At 45.8% G+C, this 27,771-nt stretch overlaps 1 protein-coding gene across 1 annotated transcript in view; it reads right to left on the bottom strand.

Moving 5' to 3' along the window:
• Positions 1 to 26,681, bottom strand: part of RORA (RAR related orphan receptor A) — a 788,307-nt gene extending 761,626 nt beyond the window's left edge. The window contains exon 1 of the mRNA XM_066274835.1: positions 26,515 to 26,681. Coding sequence (XP_066130932.1) covers positions 26,515 to 26,680 — 166 coding nt within the window. The 5' untranslated portion in view covers position 26,681. The remainder of the gene's footprint in view (positions 1 to 26,514) is intronic.
• Positions 26,682 to 27,771: the final 1,090 nt, after the last annotated feature.

The following is a 27,771-nucleotide window of genomic DNA, read 5'->3' as shown; positions in this document are numbered from 1 at the left end:
TCAATGTGCAGTTTAAACCCGAAATTAGAGATTAGTGAACTCAAAGACAATCGCCCAGAATGTGGAAGAGAAAAACATATAAAAGATAACGAAAGAGAAAGGAGAACATCTCTCATACACCCAAAAAGCAGTTCAGAGAGACTGAGAAAAGGCAGTGCTTGAGAAATTTCCAGAATGAAAGAAAGCACGAGTTATCAGAGTAAATAAGCATATCAAATCCTAAACAGAATGGATACATAAATCCACGCCTAAACATATCACGGTGGCCCTGCAGAACACCGAAGAAAAAAGAAAATCTTAAAAGCAACCAGGAAGACCAATTACCTATAAAGGAACAACGATTTGGCTGACAGCAAACTTATCACTGCACAATCTGTGCCTCCTACTGGTCAAAGGCCACCCTGAGCTGTTGACAGTGTGGAAAATGAGTTTTGTTTGAAATGACTGCAGAGAGAACTTAAGTTTTTTCAGGAAGGCCTTCCATGTTACACGCATCCTTCATTCTGTACCTCAACAGGTTTTTTATTGAGCACCTACTGTGTGCCAGCCTGGTCAAGGAACTTCTCTGCTCTCAAAGAGCTCAAAGCTCTAGATGCAAGTGAGTTTTAAGTACTGTGATAGCTGAAATACAAGCAGTCTAGAAGGCACAAGAAAAGATGTCTAACCCAGGGAAAGCTTCCATGAAGAAGTAAATCCACGCCAAGGTCCATCAGATGAATGGGGTGAGCAAATGAAGACTGTAAACTCCATGAGGACAGGGACTTGTCTGCCTGTGCACTATGGTATCCCTAGGATTTAGAACAGTACCTGGCAGCCAGGGAGTGCTCTGTAAATACTAAATGAATAAATGAAGGAATGAATCAATGAATAAATGAGTGGATAAACCAATGGAGTGGCTAGAACACAGATGTAAGAAAAACCATATAGTGGTGGAGCGGTGGGGGGGAGCATGGCATGTTTGAGCACCAAAGCCAGGCAGAGCTAGAGAACACAGCATGGATGGGATGAATGGGATGAATGGGATGGATGGGATGGACAGGGTGGGTGGAGTGGATGGGGGGAAGGGGTGAATGGGGGATGGGAGAACAGGATACACGGGGGGGATGGGGAAGACAGGGGGGATGGGGTAGATGGGGTAGAGGGGGGATGGAGGGATGGGGGATAGGGTGGATCAGGGATGGGGTAGATGAGGTGAATGGGGGGGATGGGATGGGTGGGGGATGGGGGGATGGGGGAGATGAGGTGGATGGGTAGATGGGAGGGTGGGGTAGATGGGGTGTATGGGGGATGGGAGGATGGGTTAGATGGGGTGGATGGCGGGATGGGGTGGATGGGGGATGGGGGAGATGGGGGGATGGGGGGACGGGGTAGATGGGGGAGATGGGGGGATGGGGAAGATGGGGTGGATGGGTCAATGGGGGAATAGAAAGATGGGGTAGATGGGGTGGATGGGGGGATGGGTGGGATGGGGGGATGGGGTGGGCTGATGGGGGGATGGGGGATGGGGAGGGCAGGTGAAAGAGGAGGCTGGAAAGAGAAAGGTGATTTAGGCTATGTTAACAGGTTAGCATTTTATTCTAAGTGCTATAGTAATTCAATGAAGGGATTAGATATATTAGATTTACATTTACAAAAATCACTTGGGTCCTAGTGTCAATGTCAGAGAAGTTAGCACTGTTCTCTAAGGTGAAGAAATAACTTCCTCACCAGTAATATGATGAGCAGCTTTCAGATTTCCACGCAAAAGAACTCATGAGAGAAAAGAAAGGGAGGGAGGGAGGGAGGGAGGGAGGGAGGAAGGGAGAGACGGAGGGAGGGAGGGGAGACAGAGATACTGAGAGACGTAGACTATGTGTGAGCACGTCTAATAAATAAACATAAAATCCTGGCTATCCAAATTCTGCAGTGGGTATGCTTTCCAGTCAGCCTGAGGCTTGTGGTGAAGATAAAACAGGAAAGGAGTATGTCCCCAGCTCTAGCTGAACGTTCTGTTCAGCTTTGCCATCTAAAACTCCAATGTGCTGGTTGGCACTGTTGCTATTCTCATGTCATCTGCCCTACACTGGTCCAAACCCTCCCCAGAAATACCAACATGTCGCATGTGAGCCCAGGCGAAGGTCACTAACTTTTGTGAAGTTTGAATTTTTCCCTTCTTGTGAAAGCAGTAAACCGGAGAAAAGTCCATGAGAATGACTATGGCTTTCCTGGGGCCGACAGCTTCAAGAAAGGGACAGCAAGCTCTGAAGAGCCTGGCTGAATAAAACCACACCCCAGCCAATGTCAAACTCAGCAACATCTCCATCGGCAGCTCTTGTCAGGGCTGCAAGGCACTGAAGGGGCTGGGAGGTCCTGTCCATGGGTCATCTTCGCGTGCCTGGGCCCTACCATGCGGCTAGCTCCGCATCTTAACCACCATAACCTGCAACACACATCTGCTGAGCTTGAGCTGCAATCGCAGGCTGCTGTCCACAGTCCATTCAGGGGACTTGTCAGAACTGCACGCAGGAACTCCCGCGCGATCCGAGTTTCACTTTGTCTAGTCAGCCGAGACAGTGAAGAGAGTTCAGTCTCAAGGAGTTCTCCGGCCTGGGAAGGGCAGCAGGACACCAGGACACCTAAAGAATGAAAGGAAAACCTGCAACCGGAAGGATGAAGCTGCTACAGGAACAGCCAGAGGGCAAGTTAAAAAAAAAAAAAAGGCAGTCTCTAGGGGTGGCTGTGGTCAGCTGACAGGGCTGAACGCTGCGTGACTCCAGGGAGCTCCATTCGCCCAGCCTGCAACCTCCGCAGATGGAGCCCAGTATAAACAGAGATGGAAACGGGCCCCAGGGGACCAGGGCTGTTATCCAGAAACATGTGTCACAGTTAGGGGAAGGGGCGGGGGGGGGGGCCGTGGTCGTCGGTCGGTGTGGTACAATGTTCTGAACTCTAACAGACAACTCTTCCAGGCATCAGTCTTCTCCTCTGCGACCTGGGGATCATAATTTGAGGGGCTGAGCCCAGCATGCCCAGTGCCCGGAGCACAGCAGGAGCTTGTAACCATCATGAATCAACTCCAATATGAAACTCCAGGATAACTGTTCTTGAAAACTCATTGGAGATTCGGCTAATACTTTATTTCATCCTTTTAACCTCAGTCCCTAAGTACAGTGCCCAACGAGCACAAGAACTGAATTTCTGATTACAGAAGGAAGGAGGGAGGGGAAGGGCCAGGGACTCTGTCCTTTATTTCTCTACCTTTGCCCCCACCCCCACAACAGTGTCAGGCACTACTGTGAATATTCACAAATAGCGTTTGTTGTTGATAGAAAGTATTTATTCATTGACTACTTATTCACAAAACAAAGCTGAGTACCTACTGGGAATCAGTAGAGAACACAATGGTCCTTCCACTGCTTCCCTGTCCTCAAGAATCTCACAACTTAAAGAGTCTTCTTATACATTAATCAGCCTAGCCATGATCATCTGTGATCATGCTGGAACTCAGGTCCGAGTGAGACAGGTCACCAGCCTTTTTTCCTCCACCCACCACCCAACAAAGAGAGAATTTTCCCCCTGACTGAGAGAAGGAAATTCACCCTCCTTGAAAGCTGTGGGACAGCAGGCTAAGAAGGGGTCATGGCTGGACACAGCTCGCCCATCCTTAGGAAGGCCTGAAAGCACAGCTCTCGGCAGCCTTCTCTGCCCATGGCTACCAGAGCTCAGGGTCAGCACAAGGGCAGGTCTGAGGTTCACTAAAGAATGTCCTGGTTTGCCCTGGCTGGTTGGCTCAGTGGTAGAGCGTCGGCCTGGCGTGCGGAAGTCCCGGGTTTGATTCCCGGCCAGGGTACACAGGAGAAGCGCCCATCTGCTTCTCCACCCCTACCCCTCTCCTTCCTCTCTGTCTCTCTCTTCCCCTCCCGCAGCCGAGGCTCCATTGGAGCAAAAGATGGCCCGGGCGCTGGGGATGGCTCCTCGGCCTCTGCCCCAGGCGCTAGAGTGGCTTTGGTCGCGACAGAGCAACGCCCCAGATGGGCAGAGCATCGCCCCCTGGTGGGCGTGCCAGGTGGATCCTAGTCCCGCACATGCAGGAGTCTGTCTGATTGCCTCCCCGTTTCCAGTTTCAGAAAAGTACAAAAAAAAAAAAAAAAAAAAAAAAAAGAATGTCCTGGTTTATCTTTCTTTGCAACAACCTATCATATAGATTCAACAACGACAAAATTTTCCCAAGAGGCAATGTGTGATGCCCTAAACATCACTTCTACCATTGGGAATAGTAAACGGTCTAAAGTCTAAATTCCAAAAGATGTTACTGATGTTGTTTATAATTACCATGCTAAATAAAACTGAGTCAAGCTGCTGGCTTTCATAGGCCCACCGGTTATGCATTTGGAAAACTGTGTAAGTATGTTTATATATGTGTGTGCATGTGGGTCCAATCTTTCTGGAATTTAGACTAGAACATGGCCACAAAACACATTTACCATACTGAGATGAGAAAGGCAAGTGAAACAGTCCTTCCCCTTCATCCTACATGACACACTAGCCAAGGATGGGTTCCAGGAAATTAATGGACCAGGGAGCAGCTAAAGATGGAAACACATTGCCAACGAACCACTTTTCCAGAGCTAAACTTAAGCTGGAGGATCATTGGAGGAGCATCGAGACTGCTGAGTGGCTGCCCTTCATTAGCATGGAGAGTACCAACTGGAAATACAGAGCCCATCTTCCTCACAACACAAAAAGAGCACCCAGTGTCAAAGTCACTAGAGTTGTCTAGCCTATGGCATCTTTCAAAAGATCAATAGCCTGAACTTAACTCACTCCTCTTCTCAATCTATTTACCTTTTCTTTGTAGTTAATTAGTATCTTGTGGCCTTTGTGATTCACAGCTGAAAAGCAAAGGATGCATTCCTCTGTAAGGATTTCTCTGTGGATTTGTTGTTGTTCACAATAATTCTGATGACTTCCAGAGGAAAATGCTGAAAGTAACATTACTAAGTCAGAGTAATGGTCACTGTCCTTAACACTTGCTTCCAAGAATTTCATCACCCAATATGTAAAACAACAAACAGGCTGTCATTGGCAAAGCTCCTGAATCAAGTTCCTTAGTGGGGAAACCTCACATTTATATTAGTTATGCATCGTGGACAACGATCTACAGCTAGTACTTTCATACTTAATGACAGTGTTTCATCACATTTTCAGTGATCCAGCCAGCTTAGTCCAATGACTGGGAATGTTGTAAGTGGTTTAAACACAAAACTCTACAAGGGAAGGCCTGAGATAAAGATGTTGGATTTCTCTGAGAGAGACCTGTTATTTCTCCTTCTGGCGTAGGCTACAATGAGTGTAAGTGCTCCACAGGACAGGAAGGAAAAAAAGGAAACCATCACCTGATGAATGAATAAACAAAATGTGGTATATTCAAACAATGAAATACCGTGCAGCCGTAAAAAGGACTGAGGTACTGATACTGGGTACAACATGGTCGAACCCTCAAAATATTGTATTAAGTGAAAAATGCCAGACACAAAAGGCCATGTCACAGAGAGACAGAGAGTAGACTAATAGCTTTCTTAAACTAGAAGTAGGAAGGAGTAGCAACAGCAAATGGAAATGAGGGATCTTTTTTCAGAGACAGAAATGTTTCACACCTAGATTGCAGTAGTATATACAACTCTATAAATTTACTAAAAAATCCCTGAATTATTCACTTTAAAAAGGTGAGTTTTATAATATGTAAGTTGTGCCTCAATTTTTAAAAAGGTAGAAAGAATAAGGACAGTGTAGTCTTTTGCCGGATCCTTAAAAGAGTTGGATCTTGGCCCTGGCTGATTAGTTCAGTAGGCTAGAGTGTTGTCCAAAAACTTCAAGGTTGTGAGTTCAATCGCTGGTCAGGGAACACAGGGGAAGCAACCAGTGAGTGTACAACTAAGTAGAACAACAAATGACTGCTTCTCTTTCTCTTTCTTTCTTCCTCTCTCTCTCTTTCCCTACTTCTCCCTATCTCTCTAAAACCAATCAATAAGAAATGAATTTTAGAAAAAGCTGGCCCTTAGTCACGAGGTGATACACTGTTAGGCCTGGCAGGAACCCGTAGGTCAGGGCATCCCTGAGCTCCACCTGGAGCTCACCTGGAGAAAGCGAGGCCCTCGGAGGGAGGAGGATAAAAGCCAACTGCCCAAAGCCACTTACATAATTGATGGCGGAGCTGGGATCAGAACCCAGGCCTCTTGATTACTTGTCCACTGCACTCTTCAGTTTATCTTCATTATTTTTGCTTCATGCAAACTCCCAGGGCATTAAGCATCCAGATAATAAAATATGTTCACAAAGAGATGTGCCTGAGTCACAGACCAATATGTTTTTGGAAGATAAACCATACTGGATAACCCACTATTTAATCTCCGCTCACATTAGTGCTTGTATATTTCTCAAACAGGTGTCTTCCTCTCTTCTTAATATTTGTGGGGTTTTTTGCATGAAATCTATGGCTGTGAAGACCCTTTAGACTAGAGACTCTTTCCTTACCCTAAAGATTCAGAGATGAGTTTTTCAGAAACTAAATCAACTCGAAAGGGTTTGCTGCCTCAGTACAACTAACAGCAAACATCCTTATTCAGACTTAGCCACAGGGGCTTATCTTTCTAATGGAAATGTAAAATAGATCTTTATTTGCTACAAAATTAAAATGTGATCCAATTATGCAGAATAGGATGAAACTTGTTGAATTACAAAAAAAAAAAAAAGTCACACACACTAATTTAAAACAATGATACCATAGTCTTAATTACCATGGGCTTTACTACTGCTTAGTGCTGGAATATGATGAGACACAGCCACACCTAAGATAAAATAGACACAGAAAAACAGAACTCGGTTCAAACAGTCAACGGAGAGAATTCAGGGTTTTTAACCAACCTTTTGGAGAAAAACTGACCACCCTGAAAATTATTAGGAAGGCTGAAGCATCAACCAATGTCATGGACTTGTGTGTCTCCCTAACATTCATATGTTGAGCCCTGATCCTTAATGTTACAATATCACGAAGTGAGGTCTTTGGGACGTAAGCAGATTTAGATGAGGTCGTGAGGGTGGGGTCCCCATCAAGGGATTAGTGTTCTTATAAAAAGAAGAAACACCAGAACTCCCTCTCTCCAACATGAGGATACAGGAAAAAGACGGCCGGCCGTGAGCCAGGAAGAGGGCCGCCACCAAGAACTAAATCTGGCAGCACCTGAGTCTGGACTTCCCAGCGTCCAGAACTAGTCTAGGGTATTTTATTATTGCAGCCCAAGCTAAGACAACCAAATATATACTTACTTTATAGTTATGTAAACCTCTGTACAATTCATTACAGCGATCAAGGTTCAGTGGTTATACAATATCCCTTTCTCAGGCACTCGATCAGGGGTTAGGCATGTGCATTAAAATATGGGAGAAAATAATTAGTTTTCCTAAATCTGCATTTTGCAAGGGGCTATTCTTGCAGTGACTTACTTATACATTTATAGCCTATCTCCCAATGCTTTCGCCTTGGCATAAAGTGAAAATTAAAATAGAACTGCATATTTAGCTCAACTTTCCTGTCACAGAACCAGTCTTTAACTTTCTAAAATGTATGACTGTAGCCTCAAAATGATGCCTGTCTCCAAACCGCTTCACTTCACAGTTGTCTGTATACATAGGGGCCAGTTGGATGGATGCTTCCAGGATGTCGGCGGTTCCCCAAGAGGCAGGTGTCTACTCCTCATAACACAGGGAGAAACAGCCAGTTAATGAGGAAGGACAGGGCTTCACTGACCAGTCTCCGTGGAAGCTCAGAATTTAAATATACCAATGACCTCACACTCCCAAAGGCTCTGAACCGCCCCTAGGGATCCAACTTTTCCTGCCAGTCTCTCTCTCTCTCTCTAACAAAGCCCAGCGCTCTTCCTCCGAATGATCCAGGTGATACATAAAGTAGGAAGAAAAGTTCCCAAACTGAAGTCAGTCCTTTTGCAATGAGGCCTGTCTGAACCCTAAACCAGAGGATCTTTCAGTAAGAAACACATACTCTGTTTCAAATCGCAGAGATTAACCTCCTATCTATGATACCAAAGGAAAATGAAATAACCTCATACTGCATGACCTCTAAACAACCAAATTCCATATATGCCCTGATTTTCTCAAATAGCTCAGTTTACTTAATTTGTGACCAAGGCAGAACCAGAAATAACGGAAGTATGTGAGGTAGGCTTACAGCTACAGATACCTTCTTCTTAAAACAAACATAAATATATAATATTGAATCAAATGAACTTATTGAAAGATTGATTAAGAAAGAAAACCGGGACTGTGGTCATCAATATCTTGTGACCCATTTCCGTTCAGGATCCTTATAGAGCCTTAAAGTTCTACAAGCTGACACAGGGCCCTTTAAAACGGAACCTAACCTGTGCTCCTTCACCGAGAGCCCTAACTCTCTTCCTGCATCTCTGCACAGAAAGGCCATGACCCTCGGCGTTCACTGGCTCTTGGGATGGTGGCCAAAGCAAGAGAAGTCAAGCTGGAGAACTCCCCAAGGTGGTTCTCAGGTAACCAGCTGGTTAGATTTCATCTTGTGCTGGGTTAGCTTTGCCTTGCTAGGCAAAGGAGGCACTTGGCCTGGGTTTAGAACGATTTCTGTTTTGGTTTCTCCAGGGCTCAATTCTAAACAGCCCAAATAAAGGCTCTGCTGTCCTGAAGGGCACCTTTCAAGAGAAACAAAAATAGGACGCTCGCTTAACAAAAGGGGACTGTTTGGCCACCAACGTCCTGAACGGGGTCCGACGGTCTGACCGTAGAACTGGAAGGGCTTTCTGCAAAAGTTAAAAAGACGGAGAAGAAAAACAGCGGCAAGAAAAGAATCATTACAGAATCACCCAACTCCAGACCTCCCTTTCCTCTCAGAAGTGCCAAGGGATAAAATATAAACCTCTTTGAAGAAAAACTCCAGCCGGAGCTCCGCTTTCAGGTTTGAGAAGATACTGGCATCCCAAGGCCTCCCCACTGTCAGATCAAACACACACAAAACAGCTCCCTGATACTTCCCGGGGCCCCCCATACCATAAAAAACAGGCTTTCATTTAATCCGCTTACAACACTGTGGGCGAAGGTCTCTAATTTCACAGCACAGAGATAACACACATAATTCATATGACATATTAGTGGAAGATCTACAGGGAAAGTATTTAGTCGGAGCTCATTGAAAACAGTAAGGAGCTCGGCTACTTTCCTCGGAAGGCAAAGTGCTGACGCTTCCCACAGGCAAAGGCCCCTCCTGTCACACTCACCGGAGTTAAAGGTAAATTCAGCCTATCAGTAGACGAGATGTTTTAAGTCAATAGGTCTCCCTAATTACACAATGCTTCTCTAGTGCCTCTATAAGTCACAAGGTTATCAACTTCCTCCCAGGACCTGCAGGGGCTACTGCATACATGAGGACCCCTTGGAAACAGGTAAGCACCAGAAACACAGACTGGCAACCCACTAGAACCATAATCAACATCGTCAGCCACCCGCCAGTAAACATGTGTGCGTTTCTCTTTATATTCCTGGTCAGCCAAAGGAAGAAAAAAAATCTTCCATTTAGTTCCCCATGGCTAGAACCATCCTTGAAGATCTGACACCTTTACTCAAGACCCTCTTTCAACTTTCTCCCGGCAAAGCCTTTCTCCCAGGGCAAGGTGGGGACCTCGCCACAGCTCCCATTCATTCCAGTTCTCCAGCCTTGAGGTTCTGCCAACTGTGGGGTAGATTCCCTTTAGAGACAGGGTAAATCAATACTGGACTGGGTAGAAAGTTAAAAAAAAAAAAAAAGCAGCATCTCTTCAGTCATCAATTAGACCTGTTGAGAAGGAGACCACCATCGAAGCAGATATAACTCAAATGCAACCAGAAGCAGCAAAGTGTATTAGAACCTCACTCTGGATTTAAAGACGTTCTTGGTTTTTTATGCCCTTAGTTCATGTAGTATGTTCAGATCTAAAGCCAGTTGTCTGAGATTCTTTTCTCAGTCACTCCTTCCCTTTACTCTCTCAACCACACCCACTTGAACCCTAGGCTGATGTTTTCCTGCTCTCACTTCAAAAGCCATGAACAAAACCTGGTATTAAAATTTCACCTTCTAATTCCTTGTCCAAAATGCTGCTCCATAATGTTCCAGCCCAGCTGTCCTTCCTGAGCTCCTTCCTGAGACTCGCTGAAAGTCTCCCCCCTAATTCCACAGGTGACACACCAACACGCTCCCCACCAGACCCGCATTTCCAACGGTCCACCAAATGCTTCCCTGGTACCTCCAACTCTCTACCCAAAACGGAGCCCATGCCTCTCCCCTCTTCTCATTCCACAACAAGATGTTCCAGCCAGTAACCCCACCCAGCTCTGAGGTGGACTTCCATCATTGCCTCTGTCCTGCCCCTCCAGTTCCCTCTTCTGGCAAACTCTACCTCAGAGGCTACCTACCTTCTTACCCATTCAAGCCCCAGCCTGTAGAATGTCTCTCCAGAAGTATCAAAAAGATCTCCGAACTTGTCTCATCTACAACGTCGATCGTCTACCCCAACTTCAACATACTTATACTTCAATGTCTTACCTGCACCCCTCCCCCCCAAAAAAGAACAGATATTTTTCACTTTCCCAGAAATATGTCATAGGGAAAAATCCAAAATGCTTAGCCTGACCCCTGCGTACTTTCTCCAACCTCATCTCCTCATCCTCACCAACATACTCCAGGCTTAGGCTAAGCTCCACCTCATTCACGCTACCTGAATGTGCCGTGAACTCCCACCTTGTAGAACTTAGTCTAGAATATTCTCTCACTTGCTGCCATCCAGGCAAAAAATTTCTCCCCATTTTCCAAAAGCCTAGGCTTCCACTTCAGTGAATTTTTCCTGAGTCCTCATGGAGTAGCTTCTCCTTCTTCTGTGCAGAATATATTTTTGTAAACATCTCTATTACAACATTCTTCTCACATTTTGATATTACAAGTTAATTTGTTTTTCCTGCCTATTAATTCCCTTAATGCAACTTTGTACCTCTGTTGAACGACATGGGACCTGGCACATGGTAAGTGCTCAATAAATACTTGATGGATCAATGAAAGGAGGCAACACACAGCATCACCTTGAAGCATCTGAAAGTTTCAATGAATATTAGGTTTCCTCACCTCATCCCATTTTCCCCTCAGCGGGCTGGTCTTCCATGTTCTGATTCTAAACTGCACTGTCACTAGCACCCCTGAATGCTCCAGTAAGGGACAGAGATATGGGACAGATGACCGCAACAATCTGTAATGCTGCCCTGAAGGAACTGAGACCAATGAGAAGATAAACACAGCTGAAGCAGCAAAAATATGAATTCAATAAGGACTATAACTAATGAGCAATAAAATCAGAGTGTGTTTGCTACCAAGAAAATAATAATGGAAAAGCCCAATTAATAAAGGGATGTCAAACACCACGGTAATTTTCATTATAACATTTTATTAGACACAATATATTTTTCATTGAGGTTTGCAGTCATGTTTCTCCACTAAATATATTCTTTTTTTTTTTTTTTTTTTTTTTTTTTTCATTTTTCTGAAGCTGGAAACGGGGAGAGACAGTCAGACAGACTCCCACATGCGCCCGACCGGGACCCACCCGGCACGCCCACCAGGGGCGACGCTCTGCCCACCAGGGGGCGATGCTCTGCCCATCCTGGGCGTCGCCATGTTGCGACCAGAGCCACTCTAGCGCCTGAGGTAGAGGCCACAGAGCCATCCCCAGCGCCCGGGCCGTCTTTGCTCCAATGGAGCCTTGGCTGCGGGAGGGGAAGAGAGAGACAGAGAGGAAAGCGCGGCGGAGGGGTGGAGAAGCAAATGGGCGCTTCTCCCGTGTGCCCTGGCCGGGAATCGAACCCGGGTCCTCCGCACACTAGGCCGACGCTCTACCGCTGAGCCAACCGGCCAGGGCTCTCCACTAAATATATTCTTAATCCAGACGGCAGGCACTGATGGATGTTACGTACTCTTCTCTCAAATGTTCACGGAGTTTAAAATCAACATCGTTCGTCTGAGATAAGTGGAGTACATAGTTGTCTATGAGGCAAATTGACTTTCACTATTTTGGTCATCAGAGCAAGCATTATACATGTGAAAGTAAGATAGGTGCTCAACTGCATAAAACCTCAGCTCTCTGGACAAGGTCTTTCTGAGGATGTGGACAGCCAAGGGGTGGTGTCGACAATGCTGCAGAAGCAAAATCCGGGAATGAGAGCTAGTAAGAAAGGGACAGTGCTGGTAAAACCCTTCCGGATGGCCCCCACAGGAGAATGGGGAGACAGCCTTGGAGGCAGCAATCCAGACTGGAGATGAACCAGGTTAAGTCTTCAGGAGGCCCCTGGAGATACCATCCTCACAGTCAGAAACTCATGGGCAATTACTGCCAAATGACCCCCTGATGCCAGTCCTCCTGCTGAAGAGATAGTCACTGGAACCAAATCCAAACGTAATACAAGCTCAGACTCTTTAATTTATAGGTCCGGCTGGAGCAGCCCCATTTGACGCTGCCTTCTCAGATCCTCGTTTCTGCTCTTAGGGTTAGCTAAGGCATAAAAAATATGTCTTCACTTTCGATTGTGAAAGAAGTTGTATGGCCAGCCAGTGTCTTTCTTTAAGAGACAAATGACAAAATAAAATGACCATACTTCCTGGGCCCTTAATGCTTCTTCCCAAACTTAAATAATACCAATTGCTAGGAGTTCTCAGATACAGTAATGAAGATGAGGAGGTTGAGACAGATACACAAAGCCTTGCTTTTCAACCCTTGATGCTATCATTGCCTTGGCCTGCCATAACTAATACCTGCCCCCAGGCACACTGGCCAACTTGTGAAAAGGCAACACAAGGCAAACATTTTTAAGACACATTACATATCTTGTTCTTATCCGCCTGACTGGCACAATATGCCTATCTATATCTTCATCTGTATATGTATATGTATGTGTGCATATGTATATACACATTTATATTTAAATATATACAATTTTACTTTTTCATGGAACAAGGGTTTATTTTCATTCACTCACTGTTCAATATTATAGGGTTGGGGCTTCCTAGCTAGTCTGTATGTCTGTGTATCACCCACACTATCACAATACAAATTAGGCAAAATAGATGCTTAGTGGCGTAATTCGCTTTACAATGGCACTATTATTACAGCATTACTCTACTTTCATTACTACTGGATATGAGAATCAGCTTCCGACATGTCTGAGTGAAGAAATAAAACAACCCAATCTCAGTGCCAATTAGTTTCTATAAAAGTCATGTAGTATATCAGAACTAAAGCTTTTCATAGCATCCCACAAAGACAGTATTCAAGTCTTGGTTCACTTCTTATAGCTTGCTATGCTTCTACCCCAAAGATACTCTGACCTATCCTAGGCTAATTACACGCTAAAATCAATAAAAGACCCTTAGCAAGTTCTCTGAGAAAGGCTGTTATAATCCATCCACAACACCCTTACCTTGCGCTAACATTTTCCTGGGTTTACCCAATACTATTGTATACCAATAACTACTTTCTCACGCTGCTCTCTCATCATCAGCTCAAATACTGTAACAGCAGAGCAATTTCAAGCAGGTTGTGAGACTCTGAGAGTATTACTTGCAAAGTGCATGTAAATTATTAGATTACATTACAAGGAAAAGACTCAGCAGTGGGTAACCATAGTGGAGCATTAACGTAGAACAAGTTGAATGGAACCCTTGCAGGCAAGCTTCTCCAACGTGATTGTGTGGCAGCAAGGAGAAAGTGAGTAAAAGGGCAGAGAGGGAAAGAAATGCTGGGGCTCCTGCAAAACGAGGTGAGATAGAACATGGGGGCACTGCAGGCAGGACGGGACTCTCCCAGCCTCGATGGCTGGATGGGCAGCCAGCCTGCACGCCAGGAGTAGTGGGGGCAGGACGGTAGGGGGCAGCCAGACAGAGGTAGGGGGCAGCCAGACAGAGGCCCTCCTCTCACTCTGCTCAAGGTGTGCAGTGTCATTTCAGAAGTCAACAAGTGGTTGAAGGGGTTGATCTTAGGTGCCCTGTCCTCATTCAGCAGGACTCATCCCACGGCAGCTGAGCCAAGGGACCGGCAGACACACTCCAGGAGAGTGGCAGTAAAAGGAAACTGCAGGACTAGGATGCCCTGGAACTCCCGCTTTTCACAGAGCGCCCAATCAAAGCCAAGGGAGGGTGCTCCAAGCCAAGGGAGCTGACGACCTGAGGACACGAGGAGAGGTGGCTAGAGGGCCCCACTGTTCCTATGTGCCCCATCATCACCACCACCACGTTCGCCGTCACAGGAGTCACACTCAATGTGTGCGAGGCTTCCCGCCAGCTGTTGAGCACGCAGAATCTGGCGGCCCTCTCACCACCTGGGGAAGTCAGCACCCTTCTCATCCCCAGCTTCCAGGTAATGAGAGAAACAGACTGACCGTAAACTTACCCGAGGTCTCACAGCTCACACACAGCACGCCCAGGCCACTGACCTAGGTCTGTCTCCCTCAGAGCAGGCTCGTGACAACCATGTATGCTGTCTCTCAACACGTCCAGCCTTGGTCTGAGTTCCTCAAGACCGGAGCAGGCCTGTCCTTGCCCTTGAGAGGAGGCTCTGTGCATCCAAGGGAAACAGAAGTGGGCCAAACAAGGACGGCCGGGTCCAAACCGGAGGCCCAGCTGGAAGAACAGGCAAGTAAAAGCTGCTCTGGCAGAGCTGGGAAGTGCGGAGCTGACCTTACCGAGGGAGCAAACAGCTCTGAAGGGCAACGTGGGAGAGGTTATCTGCAGTTATGAGCACCAATTTTTTGCAAGGCACTGTGCAGAAGTAAAAGAAGAATCCCTGCTGCCGGTCTCCTGGGGTGACTAGACTCCTACCCAGGAAATAACACTACAAGACGGAGCAAAGGAGCCCGGCCAAGGAAGAGGTTACGCGTTGACTGAATGAGCAGGCCCACGTGACTGACTACTATAAAAGACAGGGCCACGGGAACTGTGGGAGGGACAGGGTGCATTCTATCTGGAGCTAAAATGATGGTAGGATTTCAATAAGCAAAGAGAGCTTTGGACATAATAAGGGAGACGGGGTGGAGGAGGGGAGGGGAGAAGGGTGAAATCATAAAGAAGGAAGAGGGGTAAAAGATATACTTAGAGAATAACCACGAAGTATCTAGTCCAAGGTGACCCAGACAGTAGGCTTCAATGAGAAACCCCACCACGAGAAAGTAAGACCAGGGAAGGTAGGGCCCTGACCTGTTTGTTCTGTGAGCTGATTTATCCCCAGAGCCCAGCACAGTGCCTAGCACACAGTAGGTACTCAGCAAATATTTACTGCATGAAAGAACATCACCCTCTTGTTTTTACACAGTGACATCAACGCCCAGCAAGGAGGATCCCAGAACTTAACATTTTAAGTCAGTCTCGGCAGAAGCATGCCTGAATGTTAAGCAGATATTAATGAGCACATGCTAAAAGTGGCATCGAGATACTGTATGGTTACAAATAGTATTTACATTAGTTTTCCTCCCCCCACCTCCTCCCTGAAATCATAACATGGAACACCTGGAGTTCAACATCAGTGACTGTGGAAACCTCCCTCCTCCCCCTCCCTCCCACCATCAAGCCATGGCCCACAGAAAGGGTGCTTCTACCTCACGCCCAGGACAGAGTTTTTTAAACTGCGGGAACAGCCCATATACAGATCATAAAATCAGTCTGGAAACTTGTGACTTGAATTTTGTCTTTAAATAATAGAAGAAAGAAATGTATCACAGGTAAAGTTTAAATGTTTTATGTGAAAAGTTTATTTCAAGTGTGTGTGTGTGTGTGTGTGTGTGTGCGCGCGCGCCGCACTGGCTCACAATGCATATGTTTCCTTACTGTAGGTCACAGTATAAACACTTGAAAAGCACTGCTCTAGAGGGGCAAGAAATTCCAATACTGAGACACTTCGTCTCATATTCGAGCTGAATGACCCTTGTTCTCCTGGCTGAATGTGACTGTCAAAGGTATTGCTCCTTAGTCCAGTAATCTCGGCCCACCCTAAAACATCAAAAAAATATGCATAACATGCCAAGTTCAGAATCAGTTCCTTCAAGGTATCCCCAGTTTCACAACACACAAACAACGTTTTTTGAAAAAAAAAATTTATTTTTTTCTGGTTACAAGAGTAATACATATACATAGGGCAGAAACTGTGAGATACAGAAGAGCACAGAGAAAAAGAAACAGGTGGATAATCCCACCATCCAGAGACGACGACTTCATAATTCCTTCATTTAGGTATATGTGGGTCCATGTCAACATGTGTGTGCGTGTGCACACACGTGCACATGCACACACATATATTTATATATACTATGTTTTTACAAAGAGGGTATCATTCTGTACACAATGCTATGGAAGCTCTGACTTTTCATTAAGAAATGTTTTTCTAGCACCATATGATTTTTACTGGCTATGTAGTATTCTATTTGCAGACTTGCTCTCAAACATCTCATAAAAGGTACAACCTGAAACCGCCTGCCTTGTGGAAAGTGGACGGCTGCGGAGACGCAGGCTCCTCGCTGCACCCTGGCTGTGCCCAGCACCAGCAAGCACCCTGCTCCTCAAGCGCTAACCACGACACGCTCCACTCCACAGCCCAGGTTTTACTGTCCACTAAGCCAGACCATGGGGCACAGGCACTATTTTTGCTGTACTTTAGAATGGCTTTACTGACCTAGCCACAAACTCATTGGCTAATTTTTAACTAATAATAAAAATGACCGGTGGGATTTTAAAAATAACAATTACTGACACTATTTATGAATTGCCAAAATACCCTGCACTTACCTGCATATATATCCACTACCTAACACTGGATTAACTTGTTTCTGTCTTAACATCCTCAGGGGGATCTGTTGGGAGGCAGGCACTTGATTTTTCGTAACGTACTGTAACTTCTCAGCATCCTGACACACAAGTGGAAAGAACTAACATTAGGTAAGGAGGTGAAAGACTAGCGCTCAGTCCCAGCCCTGCTGCACACTAGGAATGAGACCTCACACACATTATTAGATCTCCGAGTATCAGTTTAAACAGGCAGCTAGGCCAGATGATTCATAGCCCCCCCACCCTGACTCTAACAAGCTTTATTCTAATAACACATGAGCAGTGGCAGCATCATACATCTGTATCTATATCTATCCATATCCATTATCTATATATCACTTATCTAGAGTAAGCACCACATATCCAACATACACCCTCAAGCTCAAGAATAGAATGCAAGCTTTAGAAATTTCCAGAGCCCCTCCAGAGCAGCCTCAGTTTCCTACTGATTCCTGTGGGGCCTCAAGGAAGTTGTAGAATCTCACTAATCTTCAACCCTCATCCTTCACACCGTGAAATTTTACATCTTCTGGGATGACGGCCTGGTCTATAGAAACTGTCCACTTTCCACATAAACGTGCTCATCAGAAGTGATTCATGAGTACCAGAAATGGTTAAAGTATTCCTCGGGCAATTTCTCACTGGGCATCATCAGTCAACTAATGTGATCACTAAAAGAAGAATCATTTTTAATTATCAAAGTATTTCATTTGCCTCTGCCTTCCTTACATTACATGGACAACTGAGAGTTACGGGCAGTCTACCCTCCCGGTTGTCCTGTCATTTCAGACATAATATACCTATCACATAAGCGTTCTTAGACATACATGCTATATTGTTACTGTGGCCTTCTTACCGTCTGCTGCTTTTATAATTGTACAGTGAAAACGAAAAGCAATGCAGCTTATTGAGGAGATTCTAGACTTGCTAAATATAGCCTTGTTTCTTCTGTGATTTGTATGTTGAAAATCCATTAACTTCCATACAGTGGCTCCTCCCCATGACCAACATCGATTGAATGGGACGATAGAAGCCTCTTGGCTTATGGAAGGGCAGCATCACATCTGGTTGTCTTTTCTCTGTCTTTGTCCATTTCTTCAGATTTCTTTAAAATGAATTGGCAGAGTCAATAAACACGCCTGCTGATTTCCTTAACACACCAGGAGGCAGACCATCGTGCCCTTCAGACCTGTTCTGGTTCTGTTTTTCCAAGTATTCCCTTACCTGCCTTTGTCAACTGGCATTCTCGACAAGTTCATCATAACTTCTCCAAGTGCCAGCTTTTCCTCTTTTCATTGCCCTTGTTAAAGATAATTTTAAATTAGAAAGGCACAGTCCCAACTATTTCCGAGTCAATGCTAATTTCATTTTCCTTTGCAGAGAAGTCTCTTTTCTCTCTAGAGATGCCCTTCCTTCATTCCCAACCCCCACCATCCCAGCCCCAAACAGGCATTCTTCATCTCTGTGAACCACTCCAGTCCCCTACTTCACCCTTATCTTCTCTCCCAAATACTTCACCCAGCGAAACACTCTTTAGCTTGTGGTTCTCCTTCCTTCACTTCACTTCTGAGAGAAATTCTGTCTCTGGAGACTGTAAAGTCACCTTCAGGAAAGAGGCATACAGTGGCTGTCAATTAATCAGGATAAGACAGAAAAAATTACATCGTGTGCAGCTTTGCTTCCCAGTACGTGCATTTATACTTTGGGGATCAAAAGGATTTCTCGCAACACAACCTAAGATTCATATATATACCTTTTGTTTGGCTATAACTGATTCTCTACCTAGCAGCACAGTTAATATTCTGGATTTATTAAAACAGTGATTACCATACCTTCATTATAAATTTAAGTGTTGGTCCCTCAACCCACCCACCCCCACTGTTTCACCTCTATGCTTTGCAACCTACCTATTTATCCTTGGTAGTATTCTTTGTTTATAAAATAAGTCAAACGATTTCAAATTCTGCAATTTTTATTCCCACATCTAGTTTGACACATAGATGTTAAGCCAGTTTATTTTCCCCCATTAAGCACAGACCCCCTGTCACCATTCTTGTCACGTATACAATTCCATCAAGTTCCAGAGTGTCATTAATACACAATTTTACTTCTTCTTACTTCTTTCACGTACGCCTACCGCTTACATACAGCAACTTCGCTGCATTCATTTTTCATAAACTTCATCAGTATTCAGCCAAATCCTCCCCCGAAGTAAGCTAGGTATTTTTAACAGTGTGCTGCCTCTTTCACAGGCTTGAGGACCCTAGACTGAGTGGCACCCTTCCCTGTACCCCAAAGAGTTCCATCTGTTGTTCATGGACCTCGGAACTTCCTAACACTGTCAAAAAACTTTTTAGATAGTTCATAATCAAAACTCAAATGCCTAGTCACACTACCAGAGAGGATTCGGGGCTGGGAGCTGTGGTAGTCAACCTGGCCCCTACCGCCCACTAGTGGGTGTTCCCGCTTTCATGGCGGGCAGTAGTGGAGCAACCAAAGTATAAATAAAAAGAGAGATTTAACTATAGTAAGTTGTTTTATAAAGATTTATTCTGCCAAACTTAGCGGAAATCAGACATAAAGTACTTGGTAAGTAATTATTATTATATGCTTTAACTTGCTGTAACTCTGCTTTATAAATTTTATAAAGTAAAGTTACTTCCCTACTTTATAAATCACCATCACTGTGGAACCTGTGGGTGGTTAGAAAATTTTACTACTAACAGAGATACAAAAGTGGGCAGTAGGTATAAAAAGGTTGACTATCCCTGTTCTACACCATAATTGTTCCTACTCAGTTCTAGCTTCAAACTGAGCTCCCAGGAAAACAGCCCTGGGACAGCAACCACCTGGGACAGCCTAGAGTCCTTCGGTCTTTTCAAGGATGTGGGACACCCATAGGCAGAAGTGTCAGAGGACACTGCAACAGGCTGCCCAGCTGGCCACCAGCGCCTCAGCTCTGTAGACAGGGTAGCACCACGCTCTGTCAATGTGCTACAGCATGTGATACGATAAGACAGTTCGTAATAATGGCGTGTCAGTTAGGGCCATAAATATCTGTTAGGGGGAAAAAAACGTTCTTCCATCAGCATAAGGGAATTGTTACCTGTAATTCCTTTTAACATGAGCATGTAAAATCCGGGGCAAAAGGTGAGCCTGCCTAAACCATGAACTCTGGCATTAGGTATTTCTCATCATGCTCTGCAGCCTCCTTCTAAGGATGTCTTTAGACAATCTCCTTGATGTTTTTACTAAAAAAGCAAAAAATAAATAAATAATTGGGATGTCACAAAAGAACACCGAGACTCCCAGGCTCAATTTCCAACACTACAACAACAAAGATAACAAAAGATAACCACAGAGGATCATTAGGTAAGTGGGATGGCCCCAGAAAAGTCGGCCCCTGCTGGTGTGGTCCCAGGGATGCTTGTCCTACTGGTGCAGAAAACACAGGCCAGGGATGCTTCCCTACTGGTGCAGGAAACACAGGCCTCCGCTTGGAGAAAGAGCTTCTTCTTTGGGGGGAATCTAAGTGTTCTTTATGGATATTCTTAAAAGTTTTCCTTTTAACCCTTCAGTTTCCTAACTTTCCAGATTTTGAACCCTTTACCAAAAATACCCTTTTAACATATCTAAGCAAGAGGCAAAATTAGCTGGCATTTCTATCTACCATTATACAGGGGAGTAGTTACATAATACTACGATGCTATAGTACATAACTTATTTGTGAATACAATAGCCTTCTGGAATATGTGAGTATGATTTTGCATCCTCTACAACTCTAGAGAAAGAATTATAGCTCCAGCCTTGGGTTGAAATTTTCCCATAAAGTAAAAACCTCAAATAACCAGATTTAAATAATTGAAGGGAATTTCTATTTTGTTACTTGCAACTTGGAGAATATAGGACACAAATAACAAAACATACTGCTATCAAGGATTAAAAAACAATTCCAAGACAGGATCAAGATAGATCTTGTCTAGTGTCTGAGACCGTCTCCACTTATAGTTCTACAATGTACAGTCAGGATTCACCCTCAGACAGGGGCCCTGTGGCACCGTAAGATCCTCAAACCTCAAAGAAAGATTCAGTTACATCCTCAATATTCTTTATAGGGGAGAAATGGGGATCAGCACATTTGAAAATTACATTCAATAAAAATATATTGAAGGAAATACAGGGGAGGGGGATGCAATTGGGGCAACACTAGAATCTATGTAAACACAATAAATTAAATTAAAAATATATTTTTTTTGTCTGGTTAATCTGTATCTGCCAAAAACAAAACAACAACAACAACAAAAAGCAATTCATTAGTATTACTTGGGTACCCTTATAGAAAAATCATGGTTTATTGAACATTAATCAACACTCAGTCACTGATTATCCAAAGAGTCTTTTTGAAGCATTAATTCAAAATGATTCAATTTTATTTGTCTTAACAGACAGCTTACTAAGATGGGTGAAAATTTTAACAGCTCTTTTCCAAACCAATACTTTCCATCTGTATGAGATTTTAAAAAAAAAACACAACAACATAAAAACATTTTTTTCTTAAATGATAAACAAGAGAGAAAGCAAGGGAGACGACAGTCGCCTATCAGAAAGGCATTCCACATTCTAGGTGAGCGGCCCAGAATCCGAAAGCCTTTCAGAGCAGACTTTTGTTGCTCTGGAAGAACGTATCACTCATCTGGGATGACCAGGTTAGGAATCGCCTTGGGCAGTGGATGATGTCCACCTCACAGCCCCTTTACATTGGCTCCTGGAAGACAAAGAGGCTGAGCTGCAAGAAATGTCATATGAAGAGAGCTGTGTTTTCCATAAAAAAATTTTTTGGCACGTGGGGCAGTCACATGATGACTCTTTCCCCAGACACCTGAAATGTAGTTAGTGATCTTGCCTCTACAGAGATTGAACTACATATATAAACTAAGAAGCACAATTCATCACGCCGACTTTGAAGACGGAGGGGAAAGGAGGTGTCTACTCAGGAAAAGCAGCATATGCCGCAGACAACACACCAACCACATGAACAGATTTCTAGTGGCATCCAACTCAGTCTGTCCTTCCAACACCATGCCCAACTTCCTCAGGGCAAGAGCGGGAGAACTGTCTTCCCCAAATGGGAGACAAACGTGCATCTTAACTCAGAAGTGACAGAGTGTGGCTCAAGAACTCATGGGCTAGTCTCAGTGTATTCCAAAGCTCAGCTCTGGTGGACCGGGGTCAGTTTGCTTCCCAAAGTGATGTAGCTGTCACTAAAACTCCTCAGAATGTTTTCATCGGAGGCACAACAACTGCAATGAACGTTCTCATACCTGCCAACATCCCACTTAGGCATCTAGTATGGAACCTGAGCCTCTGCTGCCTGGAAAACATAAGCTTAAGGGCCTCGTGGTTAAGGGGCATCCACACAGGCTCCATATTTCAGTGTCGGAAATAGAGACACTTTCTAAAGCCAAGGGCTCCTCACAATGCCAGTCAGTTTTGGGAAATTCCAGCAGGTGACTAACATAAAAAGAGTCTGTTGTCAATGTTTTTAGCCACTGAGGATTTGGCTTCTGGATTAATAACTCTTTTTTTTTTTTTAAGAAATAAGGGGGGAAGCACAGAAAAGGTTATCATAAATATCACCAAATGCAATTTCTAAAATTATTCTACTACATTTTTAGAGGGTATAATTATAAATGTTTTTATGAGTAATTTACTGAAAAATTAAAGTCCCTTAGTTTAAAAAATAAGTATTTCATTCCTCTGGCAAAAGATTTTATCCCAGTCAGTATCTCTTTTAAAATATGGGGGCATCACTTGTTCACTATGGAGAGCTGGGTCCATGTAAGAAAAGCTGATCTGAGAATCAATCTCTAGAAAGGGGGCTACATTGCCAGGCAAGCGCGCCTACCAGCAAGTGAATCAGCTAAGACTGAAAGGGGTACAGTGGAGGCAAAACATTTCCAAAGTCAAAGACTTGTGTGGTTCTAGAATTCCTCAGGGTTACAGATAAACTGCAGGCCTTGTTAACTGATTTTAAATCAATTTAAACTGAGCTTCCAGGGGGTTCGATCTCAATCCAACTGAGCTTTTCAGTGTTAATCCCATCTTTTGGTTTTGATTTTTCCCTGAGGTTGGCCTGCCCTAAAAGCATTCAACCTTTAGCACTTGTGTTCCAAACCCACTATGTGGCACACACAGCCAGCCCTAGGAGGGTAACTTCAGTGAAGTAAAATATGTAAGCTTCTGGCATGCATATAATAAGGAGATTCGGGGGGGAAAAGGGTTTTTAACAACAGTTATGTCACAATGCTCATGGCTCCCTAAAGTCCCTGAAAGCCTTGTTAAATTAAAGATTCGCTGTGGTTCCCCCCCCCCCCCCGCTTCATTCTTACTTCCCATGTTGCCTTTGCCCTTATCATATTGCAAAGATGGGACTGAATGACACCAGCCACCTTTAATACCAACTAGCAAACGGAACAGTTTTCATTAAAACTGCTAACATTCCCTGCCCAGTTTGGAGTAGAGAGAGAAGTCGTCTTTCAGATTATAAAGTCACACATCAGATTTTGGAAGCTCAGGCACAAATCGTACACAGCCAATTCACACATGGATTCCCAGGAGTTTGGAATTTAGCAACTGTTTTAAGTCTATCCAGGTAATGGCTCATGAGGTCACCTCAATGTCATGAGAATCCAGCCCACAGTCTCTGTGGCCTTCAAACTTTGGTTGGCTGGATGCTAACACTGTAACCTCTCAGGAAAGCATCCCCCAAATCAGAAAGCTTTCCACTTCACCCAATGCCAAGAACTCCACTCAATCTTCCTTGAGGTTGAAAATGCTAATCATAAGGTGGTGATATTTGCTTTTCCTTTTGAGTTGTGTGTCTTTATGTTTTAAGTATTAAAAAGGCTTAATCACCTAGTGTGTAGGTTAATTTCTTTCCGATATTGTAATTTATGCAACATTAATACTGGATGCCAGCTCCAATTTTCTTGCTGCTTACACTCTGGGAGCCGACTTGCATATTCTGCCAACTCCATTACATCATCTGAAAACCCAAACATTTCCCATTTTCAAATCACTCTCATCTACCAGGCATACTTACACATTCTTTTTCTCCCTAGCTCACACACAAAGATTGGTACCCCTAAGGAGTAGACACTGCATCTGAGGTTAAAGTCTGCAAATGCACATAATTTCTGGAAGCTATTACTACTGCTGTGTTAGCTAAAGGATGCCTCCATCTCTGACCTTCCTTTTTCCATTCAGACTGTTATATAACCTAGTGCCTGCGTGCAGGATGTGAGTAGAGTGTTTGGGCCTTACCTCCTCTCCCTCCCCTCATGAAATCTCCTGAGAGATGGACAAGGGGTAGGTTCAAAGAAGAGTGGAGGGGTGACTCTCCAGGAGACAAGGGGATATGGGTCAGCAGGTCAGCTTGTCAAGATGTACCCCTCCCCACATTCTCCCTCTCCCCTTTTTGCTGAGCCTAGGGGGCTGGTGGTACTGAATGCCCCAGCGTTATATAATTTGCAAGAACAGCAAGTTACGGATTTGCTAGTCGGTTCTGCAGCCTGCCACCCTGATCTCTCGCAAGAACACCTCCTGGCAAGAATGACACCTGAAGATGCTAATAACAAATGGGAGAGGGGAGCAGGAGGAAGTGGGGGAGAGGGGGGTTAAGACGGAGGTGAGTGGTAGCTCAAACCAGAAATTAGTGTGGCTTCTTAAATAAGATATCCCCTCTTAAAAAAAAAAAAAAAAGCCTCAAACACATGAAGGGGATTTTCTCCAGTGTTTCTGATTAACCCTGTTACATAACCCGCTCGCATTCCAAATCCACCGTCTCAGGGTCTAAATATACTCTTTGCAGCCAAAAGCTCTCCACACACAACTCACCAAGCTAGCGGCAGGTCCCGGACCCCAGCCCTGATCCCTCTCCCTTCACTCCTGGCCATCGATGCCCCCAGCCCTCCCGCTCAAACCGCGATTTGGTGCGTTCACTCTTCGGAAATCGCCTTTAATTAAATGTTTTTCGCGTGTGTCATCCTGATGGCTTATACTGTACTCGAATTCCGTGAATGGGAAAGCGCCCGGACAGGGGGTGTGGCTAAGGGGGGGGGGGGATACTGTAAAACAGCCAGCACATGATCAGCCATATTCCTACCCTCAACTACAACATCGAGAGGAAGGGAGCGGCTCCTGGGGTCCCCACTCACCTCTCCCCAGCCCACCCCCTAATCGCCGCCAGAAGCCCAGAGGCCAGAGAAGAGGGCACGCTGGGCCAGTGCTCAGGCCCAGACTGTAGATCCCCTCTGTCCCCAGCCCTGGGCTGCTCGCGCGAGCTCGCTTCCTCCGGAGTGACAGGCGTGATTTATACATTATTTACAACAGTAATTAAAGCAATAGCTCCCTCCCATTCCTGAAAAACTCCAGAGCATTCAAATAAATAATCCCCCCCCCAAAAAAGAAACACCCAAATCATGTTCGGAAACCTTTAAGAAAGAGGGAGAGAGTGAGCTTTCCCGAACACTTCACTTCAGGAAAAAACAAGGAGGGGGCAATGGTGCCCCACCACCACCCACCCACTCCAAATGAAGTGTAAAAATCGCCCGGGGAGGGAGGAACAGCGCTCGCACTATCCAACCAGCTTTCGATTTGCACTGACCACTCTCAGGTTCTTGCAGAAACGCTTGGAACCTCGCCGAGGGAAGGATTCTCAGGGCAGAAATAAGTTTGGGTGCCTTTTGAGCTTTCTTTTACTGCTTGTTTGCTTTTGTAGACGCACACTCCGAATGCGCGTGGAGCGCCCCATAGGCCCGCCGCCCTCTGCGCGCTGGCGCGCATACGCCCCCCCACCCCCGCCAGCCCCGGCGCCGGGCTTCGAACCCCCAGTCTGCAAACTTGCGCATCTCCCCTTGCCGCGCCCGCCTGATAACTTGGCGGCACCTCGCGCGCCCCCAGCCCGCTCCCTCCAGCCCTTCTTCCAAACCCCAAGCCCACCGCCCTGCTTAGAGAAGGTGCTCAAGTCGCCCCCAAATCCAGGGGCGCCTCCTCTCCACCTCCAGGGCTTCCTTGGTCGCTCGCTCCTCCCGCCCTCCTTAGCCCTGTGGGGTATTGAAAACAGAGCCCGTCTCGGGCAGCCGGGGCCCAAACTGTCAAGAGGAGAAAAGGTAAAAGGGGAGGAAGGTGGCCATGAACAGATTTTTTTTTTTTCCTTCTTAAAAGGACACTGCCGCTTTAAAAGTTTCTTTCCCGGGCCCCCACTCTCCGATTCTCCGTATTTTGGGGGAGCGTATTTAATTTCGGCAACGCGCCTTTCTTCCTCAGTTTGCAGAAAAATCAAAGCCAGGGGGTGAGCCCGCCGGCTGTCAAGCCTCCTGCCGCCTCCCCCGCCCCCCTCTCCTCCCGCAAACCGAGAACCGGCTACAAAAGTTTGCAACATTTCTGGGGGGCTGAGGGGGGAGGGGAGAGGGGTGCTCCAGGCTCGGGGCGCCGCTGCAGGCTCGCGCGCGGCCCCGGACCCCGCGCCCCGGGCGCCCGCTCCCGGCCGCCCCCCGCTCCGCGCCCCGGCTCCTGCCGCCCCCTCCTCAGCCCCTCTCGCAGCCTCCTACCTCTGCTGGTGCTGGAATAGCTCTGTCTGCGCACCGGGGCGGGCGGCTCGCTCTTGCGGGCGGATTCCTGGTTCAGCGGGGTCTCCCTGGAGCCGGCGGCCGCGTCCGCGCCGCTGCTGCCCGGCTCGCTGGCGGCGGGGTCGGGGGCTGCTGGAGCTGACTCCATGTTTTTTCCCAATGTAGAGATCGCTGGAGATGGCGAGCTCCGAGACTCCCTCTATCTTCTGTTTTCAGAGCAACTCTATGGTACCAAAAAAAAAAAAAAAAAAAAAAGGAGAAGGAGACCGGGGAGAGCAGGAGGGAGAGAGCAGGCGGCGGCGGGCGGGCGAGGGAGAGCGCGAGTGAGCGCGCGGAGTGTGTCTGGGTGGACGTGTGTGTGCGCTCGAGAGGGGATGGGAGGCGGGTCTGGCCACAGGCAGCGCTAGCGAGAGCTTCTCCGGCCGGCCCCCACACCCACATTCCCCACCCTCCAGACCCCAGACCGGGAGCCATAGACTGGTTGCCAATTTTGGGAGGTGGGGAAAAGAAGGGAGGAGGAAGGAAGAGTCTCTTGTGCCACGGTCCTCCCTTACTCCCCAGTCTAGGGACAGAAATTAAGATCGGCGAAATGATTCTGTGCCTACTTCTTGAGATTCTCTGGGGAACACAGCTGGTCCCCATCCGCATCAGCCTGGAAAAAGGCAGATCTTATTATCCACATTGGGGAAGAGCCGGTAGCTTCCTGCAGCCCAACCAAGCCCAGGACTAAGGAGAAATTTCAAAGGATTTAGACCTGGCCTTGACACCCCAAGGAATGCGAAAGATGGGAGGACCAGTCACTTCTAACTTTGGGATGGGACGTCCAGTGGGTTTCCAATCTTGGTTTGATACATAGGTGCCTAAAGCAGGTTGTGTGAGTTTAGAACCTTCATGGACGGCCAGCTTCTGATGTGACTGAAAGAAGTCGCTTTCAGCTCCTTTTCTGTTTCCTCCGCGAAGGACCCAGAAACACTTGGTAGGACATTTTCTACTTAAGAAAACTTTGGCCTGTTTAGTGTAAGCCTGATGCATCTGTCAAGTTCCACTTTGCTATTAAATGTACAGTCGCATCTATAAACTATACTGGAGAAGCATTAATAACATCTGGATGATAAACTTCAGATGATTAACAACTCCTACTAAGTCACATTATTGTAGGCATCATTCTACACCCTCCTTTCATTGAAACACAGTAAGTGCTTAATGAAACCCAAGGAAAGTAGAGAATTGAATCAGCGT

This window comes from Saccopteryx bilineata, chromosome 4 (genome assembly GCF_036850765.1).
Source record: "Saccopteryx bilineata isolate mSacBil1 chromosome 4, mSacBil1_pri_phased_curated, whole genome shotgun sequence".
NCBI lineage: Eukaryota > Metazoa > Chordata > Mammalia > Chiroptera > Emballonuridae > Saccopteryx > Saccopteryx bilineata.
Note: the sequence above shows the minus strand (reverse complement) of the source record. Positions and strands in the feature narration are given on the sequence as shown.